Here is a 19,016-nt window from a genome sequence, read left to right on the forward strand (position 1 = left end):
AGAGGATTCACTTTACTTGATTTCAAAACATTTTGTAAAGCTACAATAATTAAGATGGTGTGATATTGGCAAAATAATTCACATATTAGATCAAAGTAGCAGAATAAAGGGTTCAAATATAGACTAATACAAATATTATTAATTAACTTTAGAGGAAGAAGTAGAATGTCTTCAATGGAAAAATTACTGTCTTCAACAAATAGCATTGTAATATTTGACATCCGTATGCCAAAAAATGAACTTTAACATAAGCCTTACAACCTCCACAAAATTATCTCAAAATGGATGGTAGAACTAAAAGTAATTTTTAAAAATATGTACAAAATTTGGGGCTGGGGATGTGGCTCAAGCGGTAGCGCACTCGCCTGGCATGCGTGCGGCCCGGGTTCGATCCTCAGCACCACATACCAACAAAGATGTGTCCGCCGAGAACTAAAAAATAAAAATTAAAAATTCTCTCTCTCTCTCTCTCTCTCTCTCTCTCTCTCTCTCTCTCTCTCTCTCCCCTCTCTCACTCTCTCTTTAAAAAAAAAATATGTACAAAATTTATAGAAGAAAATATGGAAAAAAATGTAGATGACCTGGAGTTTGGAAATGAATTTTTAGGTAAACGTCTAATAGTAATCTCTAAAAGAAAATAATTGCAAGGTAAAATTTACTAAAATTAATACTGCTTTATGAAGGAAACTGTTAATGGCCACAGGCTGAGAGAAAGTGCTTGCAAAAAAATACAATGGATATCTCAGTGGCTCGTGAGGTTGAGGCAGGAGGACTGCAGTTCAAAGCTGTCTTCAGCAACTTAGTGAGGCCCTAAGCAAAACAGCAAGACCCTGTCTCTAAATAAAATATAAGAAAAGAGCTGGGAATGTAGCTCAGTGGTGAAGCGCCCCTGGGTTCACTCACTGGTACTAGTACTACTACTACAAATACAGTGGATAAAAGATTTTTATCCAAAATATACAATTCAATATAAAGCAATATAGAACTAAAACTCAACAATGTAAAACCAAATTTTTTAAATGGGCAAAAGATGAGAATAAATACCTCAACAAGGTCTACATACAGAAGGAAAATAAGCATATGAAAAGATGCCTAATATCCTCCCTCATTAGAAAAATTCAGATTAAAACAGGAAGATACCACTGTACACTATACTATACTATAATGGTTAAAATCTAAACAAAGAATGACTGCCCAAACTGCCATCTGATTGCTGGTGAAGATGTGAAGCAGTAGGAACACTCATTCATTGGTGGTGGGAATGCAAAATGGTACATGCACTCTTGAAAACAGTTTGACAGTATTCTTAGTAAGCTAAATGTTGCCTTACTATAAGATCCAGCCATCCTGCTTCTAAATATTTCCCAAATGCTTTGAAAACTATTTATACTTAAGAATGTGCATGGAAATGTTTGGAGCAATTTATTACCCAAATTTAAAGCAACCAAGGTGTCTTTCAATAGGTGAATGAATGCCATATTCATTATGCTTTTATTCATCCTACAGAATATATTATAGTGCATTTTTAGCAATAAAAAGAAACGTATGGCTGGGTGTGGTGGCTCTGGCGGCTGAGACAAAAGGATTTCGAGTTCAAAGCCAGCCTCAGCAAAATGCAAGGCACTAAACAACTCAGTGAGACCCTGTCTCCAAATAAATAGAGCTGGGAATGTGGCTCAGTGATTGAGTGCCTCTGAGTTCAATACCTGGTACCCGCTCCCTCCCTCCAAAAAAAAAGAAATGCATGATCATAAAAACCATAAAAAGATATGAAGGAATCTTAAGTGTATATTGCAAAGTGAAAGAACAGATCTAAAAAGAATATATAGTGTATGATTACGATTATATGACATTCTGGAAGGTGATACTGAATGTGACTAAACAATGTCACTGTATTACAAACTTATGAAACAACTTCACTATAGAGATGGAGGGGGAAAGGTCTTAATCTAAGAAACTCTAGAAATTAGTAGAGTCCATAAGACTTAAGGCAAAAGGAACTGTACATAAGCCCAATATTTAGTTGATAAAATTGTTTCCCACAGGTTTCTTTTTAACAACTCTGAACACTATACAGGTATATTGGAATTAAGTAAATTCAGTGGACCTTCCCAACAACCTTGTGAGGCCTAGAGGTATATATTATCCATATCTGTCACCCATATTTTATAGTTAAGAAAACCAGTACTGGGAGGGAACTCAATCTGATTTAAGATTACAGAGCTAAGGACCACAGACCTATCAATTACATTCTCTGCTCTCGATCACTACCTTGCATGGCTTTCCACTTGACTATATGACCTCATCCATTCAAGTAAGCTAAAAGCAAAAACCTAATTTCTATCACAATTCTCTTGCCTTGTAGATTAATACAAATACAAATAAATTGCCTCTTTCCAAATTTATTCAATGATTCCTTTTTAGCAGACATGGTATTCTGTGCTTTGTGAAATAAGTAGTTGGTTACTAATGCAAAACCACATGTGGATTTAGCTATTATCATTCCCCAAACAAAGAGGAATACTTCAGGCTTTTTACCATGTTTACTTCAAAGAGAAAAATGGTCACACCTTGTTCTCCTCTCCCTTGTTTTCAATTAATGTGTCCTTTGAGGGAAAACATTTCCTGGGTGTTCATGAATGCAGGGATGAGTAACTAACATCTAGTGGGTTATTATCAGGAATTGGAAGAGTTAGTTTGAATTCTAAAATGCATACACTTAGAGCCTCACTTTATTTGATTTACTGTATCACCTTTCTTTAAACAGCAATAAAATATAAACTTCTGGAGTCTGAGAAACTGTCATCTTGTCTATTCCTGTTACTTTACCAGTGAAGCCTTAAAATGAGAGAATGTTGCAGAGAGGCTATAAATAAAAGATTGTATGTAATGAATACCTATGACATAGTTATTGTGAAAATAATGAGGGTTGTTTGTTTGTTTGTTTGTTTAGGGGAGAAGTAGTTCAAATAAGTTCTTTTCTGAAAACTCTTCTGAAACTTTCCCATTTACAGGAAGGACATCAGTCTTTTGTACTGGCCTTGAGATCATCTTAAATAGAGTGCAATGTACTTGCTAATTAAATCTCCATGGCGATTTAATCCATGTTCTGTCTGCCTAAAGGAGGTGGAGAGGACACACACTGAGATGGATTTCAGCAGAAGGTCCAGCCATTCAGCTTGAGTGTCTTTGGTGGTCATTGCTCCCAGCATTTTAGTGTCTTTCTCTCTCCCAGTTCTAGATGGATTCTGAGTCAATGATTCTGTACTAACCCCCTCCTGCCCCCACTGTTCTATTTCTCCTCTCAAGTTCAGGAATGAAGTGCATGCATATAATACTGTTTATGCTTTTCTTACTTTGCATTTTAAAATAATGCAGAATTCGCTTTCACTTACACAAGGAAGAAAAGATCTGTTTTCTAACTACGCCTATTTTCAGCCTATTGAGTGTAAGTTATGTCACATTTCTTTGGAATGAGACATAACCTACATTTAAAAATGAAAGGAAGGAGAGGAAGAAGAAAGGAAAGATAAAAACAAACAAACAAAAAAGGCTGGGGGAGGGGATAGGAGAAGGAAAGAAAGGCAGGGATAAATAAACAGGGAACAGAAGTAAGGGAAATAAGAAAGGGAACACGAAAAACCAAGAGGCATGCATTATGAAAGTAAAATCCACAGAAGTTTCAGAAGCATTTTGTATTTGTTGAAGTCCCCAAGGAAACAGCGTTTAAGAAGATAACACTAGTATGTGCATGAACTTAGGTGAGTTTGAATAATCAGCCATATTGGTGTCAATTCTCAATTGCTGTATGTATGTAAAACGGGGCTAGAAATAATAATAGGATCATAGTTGCTTTCAGAAACCACAGTCTACAATAATATCAAGATTTGAATTGTGGCAACAATGGTTAAAAATCATGAGGTTTTTGTCCTGGCCATTCCTTACTTTAACATTGAGAAGCTTATTTTCTTTCAGTTCTTAAATGTGAGTGTCTCTCAGCAGATGACCTGCTGATCTATGTGATGGTTTGGTTCTAGCTATGATGGTCTGTGCTTTTATTAGTCACAAATTAAAAAAAAAAAAACTGGCCAGTTTACATTTTAAATAGTAATCAAAACCCAAAGGGTAATAGTAGCAGAACAAAATAGTTTGAACAGAACAAAATAATACTTTTCTATTATATAACAAAATAAGAGGAATCTTTTGGCACTATAGATATTAGTGGACAGTAATTTGGACCCTTAAGACACCTAGAGTGAAACACATGCTTTCTCTTCCAGATAAGAACCATGAAACTTAAACAGAAAAAGGGATTATTTAAGGCAGTGTTTTTTTTTTGTTTGTTTGTTTGTTTTTTGTTTTTTGTTTTTTAACCAGACATTTGGAAATGTGTGGCGGCATTTTTGTTTGAATCATCTTGGGCAAAAGGGATGTTACTGGCATCCAGCATGAAGAGGCCAGAGATGGTGCTAAACATGTAAAAGTGAACAGGAAAGTTCCCCACCTCCACAACAAAGAATAAAATCCCCAAATGGAGTTGCCACATACAATGAATTACCTTTCTGTATGTCTGGCAGTAATATAAAAAGTTATGCTACTAAATATACCATGAATAATTTAAGTCACTCTGTATCTTGGTGGTCATGATGATACAAAGACTAAAAACTCACGGTAGTGACAACTTCAACTAATTTTCTGTTATATTAACTCACTGGGGTCAAGGGTCCAATCGAATAAGCACCTTCAGGATAAACTTTAAGCACATGAGAAAGAGTTATTGCAATGCTAGTTGAAAATGCAAGGTTCAAATAGAAGAATTAAATATGCTTCTACAAACAATTCTGTAATTATCAGGAACTGCATCAATAGAGGGATTTCACAAAAATGATTCATACCCTCATCGAGCTGGTCAGGATAAAAACCAGCAGCAGATTACAAAACAGTGAAGCATGACGATCATAGCCCAACTCATCATTCCTCTGCCTCCCTCAGTCTAGTTGGGATTGAGTTCTTTCTAAAACAACAACAACAAAAACAACAACAACAAAACAACTCAGTTCTTGGCCTGTGAGGATTTTGCTTGAGATTAAGCCAAAGAACTGTGCAGAAAGTTCTTTGAGGTGTTGCTGTAGGGGAATCATGAAATGGCAATGATTTCAACAGATCCCCATGAGACTTCTGAGACAGATGCAGAGACAGCCCAATGTCAGAGCTAGAAATACAGGAACAAGGACTTTTGGACAAGGAAAGGTAAATCCTGAGATGGGGGCAGAGGAGGCTGACTGGTTCAATACCAATCAGAAAGTTAATATCCCAGCCCAAAGAACCTGCACAACTGACAAGAGCTCTATAGATTAAGTACATATATAATCTACTTCCTTTATATTTACTTTGTTGAGTTCTTCATAACATAGATGACTTAAACTCACAATACTAAGAAAGCATTTTATTACAATCTACTGAAAAAGTTTTCTAGGAGATTGGGGTTTGAAAAGAAATAGCAACCTACAGAAGGTCACTAAATTAGCAAGTAGCAGAGTATGAATTTAAACCAGGTCATTTCATATCTGGTCCCCAAATTTAACTCTTTGGGACTCAATATAGTAGAGAGATTGATGAGGACAAGGAGGCAAGGATTCTATTATTCTGGAGATGGACAACTCAAGGACTTTTCCTGCTAAAAATATAAAGATACAATATATAAAAAAATCAGAATAGTAAACTGTCTTATCTGGTCTCAATATCTACTCTCTTCTCCTTCAATTCTCTTCCCCATAAAGTGGCTGACAACATCTCAAGTGGAGCCTTTCATATAAATATTATTTTCTCAAGAAAAAATCTCCCCAACAATTTAAGACACTGCTCCTGTGTATGTTCTTCAGACATTGAAAAAATATGCTCTGATGGCCCTTGAGGAGCAGGTAAATTGTAACAGCAAAGTCCTTTATTTTTTTGAAAAAAATTATTTAATTGATTTTATTTTTTTGAATACATGACAGCAGAATGCATTACAATTCTTATTACACATATAAAGCATATTTTTCATATATTTGTATATAAAGTATGTTCACGCCAATTCATGTCTTTATACATGTACTTTTTTTTGCATTACACTTCTTATTACACATATATACCACAATTTTTCATATATCTGTCGAATATAAAGTATGTTGACACCCAATTCATGCCTTCATACATGTACTTTGGATCATGATGTCCATCACATTCCACCATCCTTGCTAATCTCCTGCCCTCTCCCTTTCCCTCTCACCCCTCTGCCCTATCTAGAATTCATGGATTCCTCTCATGCTTCCCCTCCCTAACCTACTATGAGTCAGCCTCCTTATATCAGAGAAAACATTTGGCATTTGTTAGTTTTGGAATTGACTAACTTCACTTAGCATTATCTTCTCCAACACCATCCATTTACCTGCAAATGCCATGATTTTATTCTCTTTTATTGCTAAGTAATATTCCATTGTGTATATATGCCACATTTTTTAATCCATTCATGCATTGAAGGGCATCTAGGTTTGGCTCCACAGTTTAGCTATTGTGAATTGTGCTGCTATAAACATTGATGTGGCTGTGTCCCTGTATTATGCCGTTTTTTAAGTCCTTTGGGTATATACTGAGGAGAGGGATAGCTGGGTCAAATGGTGGTTCTATTCCCAGTTTTCCAAGTAATCTCCAAACTGCTTTCCATATTTCAACACCCTCAGAACACTACACATTGTTTGGGGAGGGGTACTAGGGATTGAACTCAGAGGCACTCAACCACTGAGCCACACCTCTAGCCCTATTTTGTATTTTGTTTAGAGACAGGGTCTCACTGAATTGCTTAGCACATCACTTTCCTGAGGCTGGCTTTGAACTCGTGATCCTCATACCTCAGCCTCTCAAGCCACTGGAATGACAGGCGCGTGTCACCATGTCCAGCTAGAAAACTGCACACTTTTTGCATATAATCTGTATGTACTATTCACACACACACACACACACACACACACACACACACACACAATTCATGAAAATCCCAGAAGCCCATTGATGGACCCCAAATTGATAAGGTAACAAATTTTTTGTCAGTGAATGGGTTACTGTCTAAGATATGTGTGATCCTGAACACATTAAATGAGCCTCAGGGTCTCAGTTTCTCAACCCATATGAAGGTGAACTTGGACCTTGGTGACTTCGTCATCTTATGCTGCTAATGGAAGTGGACGATCATGGAGACGATATTTCAGGAGTCAGAAAACCCTCCTGTCTTTTCCGCAAGGTGTGTGTTAAGTGAACTTCCCCTCTATGGAGCCTCATGTCTACAATTGTAAAGTGAGCAACAAATAAAAGATGATGTGTGAGTTCCTTTTGGCTCTAGCACTTTGAGATTCCTCATTCAAGGAAGAGTAAATGGTAAAGGAAATCATTTTATCTCCCTAATAAGCAGTTAGGGTTAGATTCACCTGCTCTGATCGGGCCTCTCAAACCACTTACATAGACCAGACACCATACAGCTCCTGGCAAAGACTCAGGATGGATGTAGGAGCAGAGGATATCAGTTTTTCCATCAGCTACCTTACCAAGGTTAGTGGCCATAAACCTTTGAAGGGTTGAACCATATCAGCAGCCCCATCTTCACTTGCAATAGAGCATGGTGATAAGGACTCAATTGGGTTTTGAGAGAATGAGTCAGGAAATAGCTTCAGAAGCAGAGGAGACTAAACAGCTGTTTCTGGGACACAATGGCGTTGTAGTCAATACTCTCACTGTCAGAAATGTGTGTGAACTGCTTCCTCTTGAGCAGCTGAGTGTCTGTTTGTAATCATGGAACTTTCCCCAGGCACCAAAAGGACTGGAATAAATCTTTCTTATCTTAGGAAAGATCACACCTTGTAGTCCCATTCACTGAAAAAGTTTCTGAATTTTTTGTGACCTGGTGATCTGGGGACTTGAGTTAAACTGTATCCTTTGTGTGGGTTTCAAGTTACTTGTCTCTAAAAAGTGTGTACTAGGGGGATTAGACAAAATTATCTCTGAGGCATTTTATAGTATGAAGACTTTAATTTTAGTGCATTTTTCTTGCAACTAAAATATTTCTTTAAATTCAGCTCCCCAACCCCCAGATCAGTGTAGAGAGTTACACACTGACTATAACAGAAGAGGTTAGTTGTTAGGTTTGTTTAGACTACAGTATACGAGGGTTTCTTTGAAATAAAGAGCCATAACACAATCTGGCGTTCCAAAGAGATCTCCAATTGAATGCTTCACAGTTGTTAGGCTTATTCAGTTATTTAATAAGTATTTATTGAACATCTGCTACATTCCAGAACATTGTGAATCAGACATTATTTTTGCTCATGGTGGAGGAGAAGACAGTGGGGTAGTGATAATAGGGCCCAAAGTTACTCACCACAGAGCTGTAGAATTAGATGGCAGCACACAAGGGGTATCTCATCCAAGCACTGATCTGAAGCTTGATATTTCTTTACAGTGGTTTTCCATGTGATTGTCTCGCTGCCCTTTGATCAACCTAGATTACTGGGAGTCACTATTTCTTGTAGCAGCCCATTTCATTTTCATTTATAACTTTACATTCCTTTGAAATTACTTGGAGCACAAGCCAGGTTCCCATAATACGAAGGAAGTAAACAGTTCAACTGAGGGAGAGTTCAGGGTCATTGAGGTCATGCAACATTCTGGCATCAAGAGTCAAATAAGAGTTGGTTTCTGACACAGTTGAGATCATCCAAACAGGAAAGTGCTTACCCATTTCTTGCTTGGTTGTCCCATTTCTAAAAGGAAGAGGTTGGATTATGTAAAAGGAAAGCTTTGTGTTCATGTGAATACTGGCCTAGGAAATATAAAATCTGTCTAAAGTTTTATCACAACTGAGTCAAATCAAGTGACACTGATCAGGGAGTGATCCTGGTTCACCAGATTCTAATGACTCTTGAGACTCTTTCCTCATCAATAAACAAGGAGACTTAGTCCACTCAACTGTGTTTATCTATAGACTACTTCTCCATTATCTAGAGTGCTAGTTTCATTTCTTCATTACCCCAACCACATTGAACCTCCTGTTTCTACCACTAAAAAACCCTGATTCTTTTCCCTCAGTCAACTTCTCAGTGCAATGTTTCACTGGTAAAGTATCCCCTTACTCAGAAAGATAGCAAGCTTTATTATGATTTTTATTTCTTGGGTATTTTTAAAATTTATTCTTATTAAGCTCTAGTAGCCCAGGCATCTATGTTTCTGAGGAAGCCACAGTAAAAAGCCACCTGTCATTCAATTTTTGAGGGCAATGTTGTGAAGATCTTTGGTCCTAAAGAACTGAGGATGCTATGCCCACACTTTCATATTCTTTAAATCATCTCTGGATTACTTAGAATACCTAATGCAATGTAAATGCTATGCAAAGAGTTGTTGTATTGTATTATTTAGGGAATAATGACAAGAAGAAAAAGACTGAACTTGTTCAATACAGGTGCAGTTTTTTTTTTTCCTGAATAGTTTCAATTCACAGTTGGTTAAATCTATGGAAGCAGAATACAGAGAGATACAGAATACAGATGAATACAGAGGGCCCACTGTATTTCCAACTCATAGGAAAGCAATGGACAGGAAGATTAGACAATTTACAATGTAATATCTCATTACAGAAGAAAATGTTCACAAAGTTAAAAAAAATGAAAATGTGACTAAAAAAAAAAAAAAGGAAAGAAAAACTATGGATGCCATGCATTGCCATATCTCACTTCTGTAGACAATATGATCACCCTACCTCTGAGAGCGTTTGGTTCCTAGCGATTATGTTTAGAATATTTCTCACTCGCTGTTTTTATTCCCAGCCTTGGTACTGAGGAGGAAAAGCTACAAGACTAATTCTAAATATCTTCTCTTTGCCTCATTAAAGAAACATGCAAAAGTACAGAGGACAAACTAAGAAATCAGCGCCCAGGATGGAGGCCTGGCCCTGGCCTCAGAACACACATTCCTCCTCCTCTTACTTTCCTTTCCTGGAATCATGAGTCAGAGCTTTGCACCCTTTCCTTGTCCCTCTACCACAAAGTCAAACAATTTAGAGAACTTCTAGCCAAGCTCCTCATCTCACAGGGGAAGGAGCTGCCACTCAGAAGTGTGACGTACAGTATTCAAAGTGCAATGGCTGCTTGGTACCTGGTCAAGACAGATACACTGAGTTTCCACTTCTCAAAGCACTGATGTCAGTGCTCAACCCTCCTCCCCGTATGTTTATTTTTCAGCTAGTTTTTAAGCTGATATTCTCTCAGGGTTGTTGTTTTATGAAGGAGAAATACGTGACCTCTGACTCATGCTGTTATCCTTTTAAAGGTAAGACCGTTGGGAAGATACAAATGTATTAAATTTTATCAGATTTCTATAGAAAAACAAGCTGAGATAGCTTTTCCTTTCTCCCTTCCTACCCTTCTTATTTTCTTCCAATAAACACACTTACTGGAGGCTTACTTGTGAAGCACCCCTGGAAATACACAGATGAAACTTACTGAAGTTTACAGGAAACCATGCACTTTGAGAGGATTCAAAGCAAATGCTATAGGAATGTGGAGGAAGGAGACCTCAAACCTGTGCCTTAAGAATAGGAGGAGCTGGAACTGGGGTTGTGGCTCAGTGGCAGAGCACTCGCCTAGCATGTGCAAGGCCCTAGGGTTCGATCCTTAGCACCATATAAAAATAAATAAAAAGAAGGTATTGTGTCCAACTACAACTAAAAAATAAATACTTTAAAAAAAAGAATAGGAGGAGCTGGAATGAAAAGAGTAAAGGCAGGAGGGGTGAAAGGAGAGACAGACTGAAGACAAAGAAGGAAAATGCTGGAAGGTTTCAAAACAAAATGAAACCCAGGAAGAGATAAGATGCTGGGGACAAAAACAGGAAGACAAACTCAAGCAAAAACCAAAGCCATCATCTCCAATCCACTTGGCTCTTGGTCTCTAACTCTGCCAAAGCAATTAGCATCTGTTCCACTGCCTATTCATGGGCCACCTCCTTGCAATCTCCTCTCCTTTCTAAAGTCCCTTCTGCACTATGACAATCTACTCACTACTTCTTATCTTTGATTACATTAAAATAATCATCCACATTTGGGAAATTGTTGTTTCTCATTTCCCCAGGGCCTGTTATATTTCACAGTCTTCCTTATTTCTTCCAACTTTCCCCAAATGATTCTGTTCTGTATTTATTAGATTAATTATCTCTACTACAGATCTATGAATATATTCTCATTATAAAATCAGAATAATATGAAATATTATAGAATAAGTCATGAGAATCTTCCATTTTCCTGCATTCCCAGGTTAGCATTGTTAATAAATGTTTCTTTTTTACCTTTACATAGACATTTTTTATAATTCCATTTCCTCAGTGTAAATAATTGTGAAATGTCTGAGGCACAGATTAATTATATACCCTTTCCCATCACCCACATTTTCCTTCTGTCTTACTCTGTTCCTACGTCTGTTCTTACTTTCAGACATACTAAAGTGCCACACTTTTGAAAAGATTGCCCTGTTCATGTTTTTCTGCCTCCATGAAATCCTCCTTTTCTGAAATTCCCTTTCTCACCATTTTCTTGACTTAGTAATATAAAATTAGTCACTCTTTGAGCTTAACCTCAAAGTATTCTGTTGTCCACTACAATATTCATAATGTGTTTGCCAATTTATAAGTATCTCTTTTCCCTACAGGATGTTAAGTTTTGAAACAATGAAAGTATCTTGCTAAGCTAAGTATTCCTGGCACCCAGCTGGCAATGCCACAGATACCAAATAAATGTTGAGTTACTGAATGGAAGAATAAAGGATGAAAAGAAGATTTTTTTGAGGGGAAATATAACTACATCATCTTGAGGTGTGGTCAAAAGTCTATAGAAAGTCTACACCATGTTATGGTTTTTCTTCCACCCAGTGACACCTTGTACTGCAGTCAGAATGATATTTCACCAACTGCCTTCCTGCAGTTGCTGAAGCTGCAAATGTCTAGGATGTAATCAAATCTTGTTAGACTCAAAGTTTGAATGTAAAACTTTACTAAACCTATTTTTCATCCTAGGTGACATGTCTGAATTCTGCAGATTTCCGTCTGGTGAGAACATTGGGCGCTTTAACACTTTGAGAGCAGGTGCTGAGTTGTTGTTATTCCAGGTCATGCAAGACAGAGATTCTACAAATTCAGAAGTAGTGAGCAGAGGGTACGGCTGGCAGGCTACTGTGATGACTTCATGTTCAAGTATAAAGAGGAGACCGAGTTCCCAACAAAGGAACAGAGGATGAAATCATCATCTTGGCTGTGTTTGGGAACTGAGATTGTTCAACTATATGGTGGGACATTCAATATGCTAAATATGATAGGGGATGAAACTGACTCACCGGATGGTAGGGAAGAAATATAGCTCTTCATGTTTTGGAAAGGGCATTTTTTCCCCCTGCTGTCTTTCTGCTTCTCTGGCATCTTATATTTCAACAACTGAGTTGTCAAAGAGAGATTTGTTTCTAAAAGGAAGTGAATAAATTAAATATATGCTATAAATTTTCATTGAAACATCACGCAGATAACAGGGTCATCACAAAGCAGTAAAGGCTAATGGGTGTGACTTCATTCTAGCTTTGTAACTTACTGGACACAGGCCATGGGCAATGCACATAGTTGCTTTGTGTTGATTTTCTCATCTGTACAATGAATATAATAATAGCGTATCTCATGGAGTTGTTGCAAACTTTAAATGAATAGGTACATATAAAGCACTTACTCTGATACATAGTTTATGAGTTAGATATTGCTGTTAATTGTGTAATGTCTTTATATTCATTAAGGGTTTGAATTATGGAAAAATATAAACCTGGGCTTACATCTCAGCTTCACCGCTTAATAGCTACATGAACCTGGCAAGTTCATTAACTACTAAATCCAAATTTTCTCATCTGTACATGGAGATCTTTGAAGTCTCTAAATCATTATGTTTTTGTGAATATCAGATGAGATAACATATGGAAAGTGCCTAAGAGGATCCTAGGTGCATTAAAGTTCTCCCAAGTATCATTTCTAATCCTTCTGAATCATCCAGTAACTGAGGCTCCAAAGATCCAAAGATTCCATCTCTTAAGAGTCCCAGTATAGAGGAGGAACAATAGGGTCAAGAGATGTCTAGCAGTATAGAAAGATGTCCCTGAGGTCACAGAGGAGGAGTAGGAGTTTTCAGAACAGGATAAACCAAAAAAAAAAAAAAAAAAAAAAAAAAGAGTTAAGGCTTTCTATATAATGTAAATTAGCTAAAAGCCATTATTGATTTCCTTGGGTTATTCTTGGCTACTATAATACATACTTCAACCTTATACATAATCTATACTGATTTTTTCCCCCTTAGGGCTAATTGCTAGACGTGAAACTACTAGGTCAAATGGCAAACATTATTATGTTTTTTCCAAAGTACTATTCTAGTTTCCCCCAGGATGATGTGACTATTATAAACTAGCAATATAGTAGTAATACCCACTTCCTAGAAGCCTTTACAACACAAGGTATTACCTTTATAACAAAAAAAAAAGGTGTCCAAACATTTATCAGGAAGGAAATGGCAGCTTGTTCTTAATTTTTCTCTCTTGCAAAACTAAAAATTTTCACATAACGCATTGGGCATCTGCAGTCTTTCTTTAGGGAATTACCTATTAATGCCTTTTTAAATTTTCATATGCAACTTCTGTTTTGCATTGGTATATGAATTTACGTATTAAGAACATCAACACTGTCACAACGTGAAATATTTTTCCTATATGCCTTTAAATTTATATATTCAGTTTAGTATTATTTCAAATTATAGACAATTTGAGTTTTATATGACCAAATCAATTATTTCTTTTTAATGGCTTCTACATTTTATTTTTTCTCTTTCTTTCTTTCTTTCTTTCTTCCTTTCTTTCTTTCTTCCTTTCTGTACCAGAGATTAAATCCAGCAGTGCCTAACAACTGAGCCACATCCTCAGCCCTTTTTTATATTTATTTATTTATTTGAGACAGGGTCTTGCTAAGTTACTGAATCGCTAAATTGCTGAGCCTACCTTTGAACTTGTTATTCTCCTGCTTCAGCCTCCCAAGCTACTGGGATTATAGATGTGCATCACCATGCCCTGTCTAACTTTGCTTTTATACTTAAAGAACACTTCAAAGTTTGATAAATGTACAATTATAGGAACTGGTTTTTTAGTATGTTTGGTTTGAGTTCTTGACTGTTTAACCTTTTCTTCCTTCTGACCAGCAATGAGCACTAATAATCTCTCAATAGCACTCTTCTTTATAATACCAATAGCAGAGTCTACTCCTTGGATTCCTATTTTATTTGACTGATTTCCTTGTCTATTCTTTCACTCTTATTTTCTATGCAACTGTATAAGGTTGTAATGTGTCTTCATATATGGTCATAAAAATCTAATTTCTATTTTTCAATTTTTTATAGGTTAATTACATTTCTAGATTTTTAAAAAAAATTAGATGTTGATGAACCTTTATTTTATTAATTTACTTATATATAGTGCTGAGAATCGAACTCAGTGCCTCACACATGCTAGGCAAGTATTCTGCCACTGAGCCACAACCCTACCCCGTCTCTAGATCTTTTTATCCTTCAAATTCTAACCATAAAATAAAATTTGTTAGACTTGGAATTCCACTTTATTAGGGAGAAATAGCATGGAGTCTTTATACTATCAAATATTTCAATTCAGAAAATGCTCTCTCTACATTTGTTCAGGTGCTCACATGTTTCTTGGTGAGAACTTCCTCATACATAGCTGGTACTTTTCTTGTTAACTTATTTTCGAGTAATTCATGTTCATGTTATTGTTCTAAATAAGATATTTTCTTATTAAAAATTTCATATAATTTTGCTAACATATGAGAAAACTGTTAATGTATAAATATTTAATTTTTTAACTTAAATAATTATAAGCTTCAAAATTTATGCTAATGGGAATGACATCAGCAAGATGATGGAATAGGAGATTCCAACTCATGGCCCTCACAATTTGAATAATATCATATAGAAAAATACCTTCATAGGGGCTAATGAATCCAGGTGATAGATCATAATAACTTAGTGAAGCACAGAAATAAGAAAAAAAATGCATTCCAAAGATTATGAAGGGTAATTTCACAATACCAGTTTCCCTTATCCCCCATGTCTGGGCAAGGCAGTGTGGAAAGTGACACTATCCACATAGGGGAAGGACACTGAAGCCAACATTCAGCTTTGCTGTTGACTCCAGTACGAGGCCTGCCCTATTATATATACCCTAGCACTACGCCATCATCCCCTGAAGCCTCAGTCACCAGGCCCACATTATGGGCAGAGGCTACAAGAGTAACTCAGCACCAGTCTGGCTATACAGACTCAGGCCAAAAGGCTATAATTTGGATCCCCTGGACTCAGGCTTCAGAATATCCCCACAATACAAAAGCTCCAGGACCACTTTCAAAAACATTAGTCACCAGGCCCATTACAGTGAACCCCAGCTCCAGGTCTGCCATGATGGAACCAGGCTACGAGTCTTTCCCTGTGGAACAAGACCAGATCATAGGCCTGCCTGCTCCTCTGAATTCAGACACCAGGAAGATCTCTGTGGACCCAGAAACAAGGCCAGCCCACTTTCTGACACATTCACCAAGCTAGTCTGCCCAAAGACTCCAACAATAAGCCCAATGCAGACCCCACTAGCAGGCCCATTCATATAGTCTTACTGGTAAAGGGCTTTCCTTGGCAAAATCAATCCACAAAAGCTGGAAAAAAAGTGCATACATCTTCAAGGGCAGACACCAATAATCACAAATAATCAGGAGAACCTGACACCATCAAAGGAATAAAGCAGAGCACTGGTATCTGAACTAAAAGAAAGAAAACCACCATCACCACAACAACAAAAAACAAAGTTGAAGAAATATGAACTGACTGACAAAAATTCAAAATAATCATTGTAAATAAACTCAGCTACCAAGAAAACACAGATAAACAACTAAATGATGTCAGATAAACAAAACATGAAAAAGTTAAAGAAAGAGATTGAAAAAAGAACCAGAGAAACTAATGCTGACGAATGCAAAACTGAAAAATTCCAGAGACCTTCAACACTAGACAGAACCAATCAGAACCAATGGGGAACTCAGAGCGGAAAAAAAAGAGAATAAAAAAGAATGAAGAAATGTAATGGAATTTTAGGAACACGATGAAGTGAACCACTGTAAGTATATGAAGTACCAAAAGGAGCAAAAAAGAGGAAAGAGACAAAAAAAAAAAAATACTCAAAGAAATGATGACAGAACACTTCCCAAAATTGTAAATGGAAATGAGTAGTCAGATGAATTCCAAAGAATGGTACAACTAGATTTGCTTTACATGAAAGGCTGAAAGTTGAAAGAAAAGATATTAACTAAAAGCATAAGAACTTACAAAAGTATACATTCACCACAAAGGTAATAATAGAGTCAAATTCAGAATTTTCTAATGCTGTAATGGTGGTGTCTAAATCACTTTTAACTACCTTGTGAAAAGAATTTAAAATAATTATAATTGCAATAGTTTGTTCATGGACAGCAAATATATGAGCTGACACATCTAGAGTACTGTATCGAATAGAATTGGTAAAGAGGTCATCCTTGACTTATTCCTTATTTTCAAGAAAAATCTTTCAGCTTTTCACCAAGTAAGAAGTTATCTGTGCATTTGTAATACACAGGCTTTTATTATGCTGAGGTATATTCCTTCTATACCCAAATTTGTTGAAATGTTTTTTAACATAAAAGGATATTATTGTCAAATGCTTATTCTTCTTCAATTAAAGTGATCATATGATTTTATACTCCATTCTGTTAATATAGCATATCATATTTATTGATTCATATATGTTGAATCCTACTTGCATCATAGGGCTAATTCCACCAAATCATGGTTTATTATTCTTTTAACATACTGTTGAATTTGACTATTATTTTGTTGAGGATTTCTGCAACTAAATGCAACAGGAATATTGGTTCATAGTTTTATTTTCTTTTAGTATCTTTGTCTTGGTTTGTTATTAGCATAACACCGTTCTACTAAAATGAGTCATCAGCAAACAAACAAAATTTTATCTATTCCTTTCTGCTTAGGTTTTTTTGTATTTCTTTTGTGGTTGGGCTATTTTCTTCTGATGCAATAACCTCTTCAACTTACAAGGAGGTTATTGGGACATAAGCCCTGATAACTTGAGGAGCATCTGTGTAGAAGAATTTAAAACAATTCTATACCATGGAAACAAATACCCTGTTTAAAAAAAAAAAAAAAAAGGAAAAAGACTCTAAATAGACTTTATTTTAACAGGAAATTTGTGAATGGTCACTAGGTACACAAAAAATGTTAAATACCACTAATAATTAAAAAAATGCAAAGAAAACCCACAAGGAGTTATCTTACACCTTACAGAATAGCTAATATCAAAAATACATGAGACAAGTCTGGGGATGTGGCTCAATCGGTAATGTGCTCGCCTGGCATACTCGAGGCGCTGGGTCCGATCCTCAGCTTCATATAATAAATAAAATAAAGATGTTGTGTCCACTGAAAAATAAATATTTAAAAAACTCTGTCTCCTCTCTCTCTCTCTCTCTCTCTCTCTCTCTCTCTTAAGAAAATACATGAGACAGTGAGTTTTGCAAAGGATGTGCAGAAAAGACAGCCCTTGTACATGACAATTGGAATATAAATTGACAGAGCCATTAAGGAAAATAATACAGAGATGGACATTGAATCTGCTGGTGCCTTCTGAACTGACAAAAAAATTCTGTTGTCTATATAAAATTATATCCTTTTAAAAAGAAGGAGACCCTGTCACTTGGCAACATGGATGAAACTGGAAAACAATATGATAAGTGATATAAACCAGACACCTAAAGATAATAGTGCTTGGAAAGGGATGGGGGGAATGGGGAGATATTAGTGAAAGGTTACAAAGTTTCAGTTATGTAGAATGAATAAGTACAGAAGATTTAAGGTACAACATAGTGGCTATTGCTAATAATTCTCTATTGTATACTTGAAATTTCCCAAGAAAGTAAATCTTAAATCTTCTTAACACACACACATACACACACACACATACACACACAAATGGTAACACACACACACACATACACACACAAATGGTAACTATGTGAGGTGAGGGATATTTTATTTTGATTGTGGTACTAATTTAGTAATATATACTTATATGAAACATCACATTGTATACCAGACATATATGTAATATTAGTTTTCAATTATACTTTAATAAATCTATAAAAAAATAAAATAAAATAAAATTTTGTATTTTTTATAATAAAATAATGAATTTTGATAAGGTGCAGAGTTCTTTTGGGTGAACATGTTAATGGGCACAGGAAAGTCTGGCTACACTGGAAAAGAAAAGTTCTGGCAGGATTTTACAATTTTGTTCCTCAGAAGAACTACTTCTTAGTCAGTGGAGCATATTTCATAGCCACTAAAGCTCCCTCTTCAGCCCCTTAAATGGGGTGACATTTAGGAGATCTGAAGGTATAGGTTGTAGTTGCATTTTTTTTTTAAATTGCAAGCAATCCAGCCAATTGGTGAGTGAGGGGGAACAGAACAAATCTACGTGATAGAATTCGTCCATGTAAACCTTTTTATGTATAAAAATTGATTTAGATGTCAAGGCAGGTGATATGAAAACAGGCTGAGTAGACTAGTGAAAAAATCTATGGGCTGGAATATGGGTAATATTTCTGATATCTAAATTAGTTATGTGACCTGGTACAAATTATCATTGCCAATCTAGAATTTATCAAAATATAATTTTAGATGATATTCCTAAATACAGTCAAAATTTCTTTTGCATTCCCTGGTTTTATATTCTTTTGAAAAATGACCTATGGGCATAGCAATTTTTTCTACTTAGCATGATAATTATATATTATAATTCAGTAATTATCTTTTGATG

The 19,016-nt window shown here is 36.1% G+C and overlaps 1 protein-coding gene across 8 annotated transcripts in view; it reads right to left on the reverse strand.

Annotated features, from left to right (window-relative positions):
* Tp63 (tumor protein p63) overlaps nt 1-19,016 on the reverse strand; it is a 217,433-nt gene that overhangs the window by 169,704 nt on the left and 28,713 nt on the right. Inside the window, exons 1-2 of one of the 8 annotated variants that reach the window (XM_026389330.2) lie at nt 12,408-12,481; nt 8,411-8,792 (exon numbers count right to left, since the gene is read on the reverse strand). The exons of 6 other annotated variants lie outside the window; for them this stretch is intronic. Coding sequence is in view for 1 of the 2 variants with exons in the window: in XM_026389328.2 (XP_026245113.1) it covers nt 12,408-12,454 (47 nt within the window). In the remaining variant the exon portion in view is untranslated. Of the gene's footprint in view, nt 1-8,410; nt 8,793-12,407; nt 12,531-19,016 lie in introns of those variants that run through there. One more of the 8 variants, XM_026389328.2, reaches the window with a different exon arrangement.

This window comes from Urocitellus parryii, chromosome 2, assembly GCF_045843805.1.
Source record: "Urocitellus parryii isolate mUroPar1 chromosome 2, mUroPar1.hap1, whole genome shotgun sequence".
In the NCBI taxonomy this organism is placed as follows: Eukaryota; Metazoa; Chordata; class Mammalia; order Rodentia; family Sciuridae; genus Urocitellus; species Urocitellus parryii.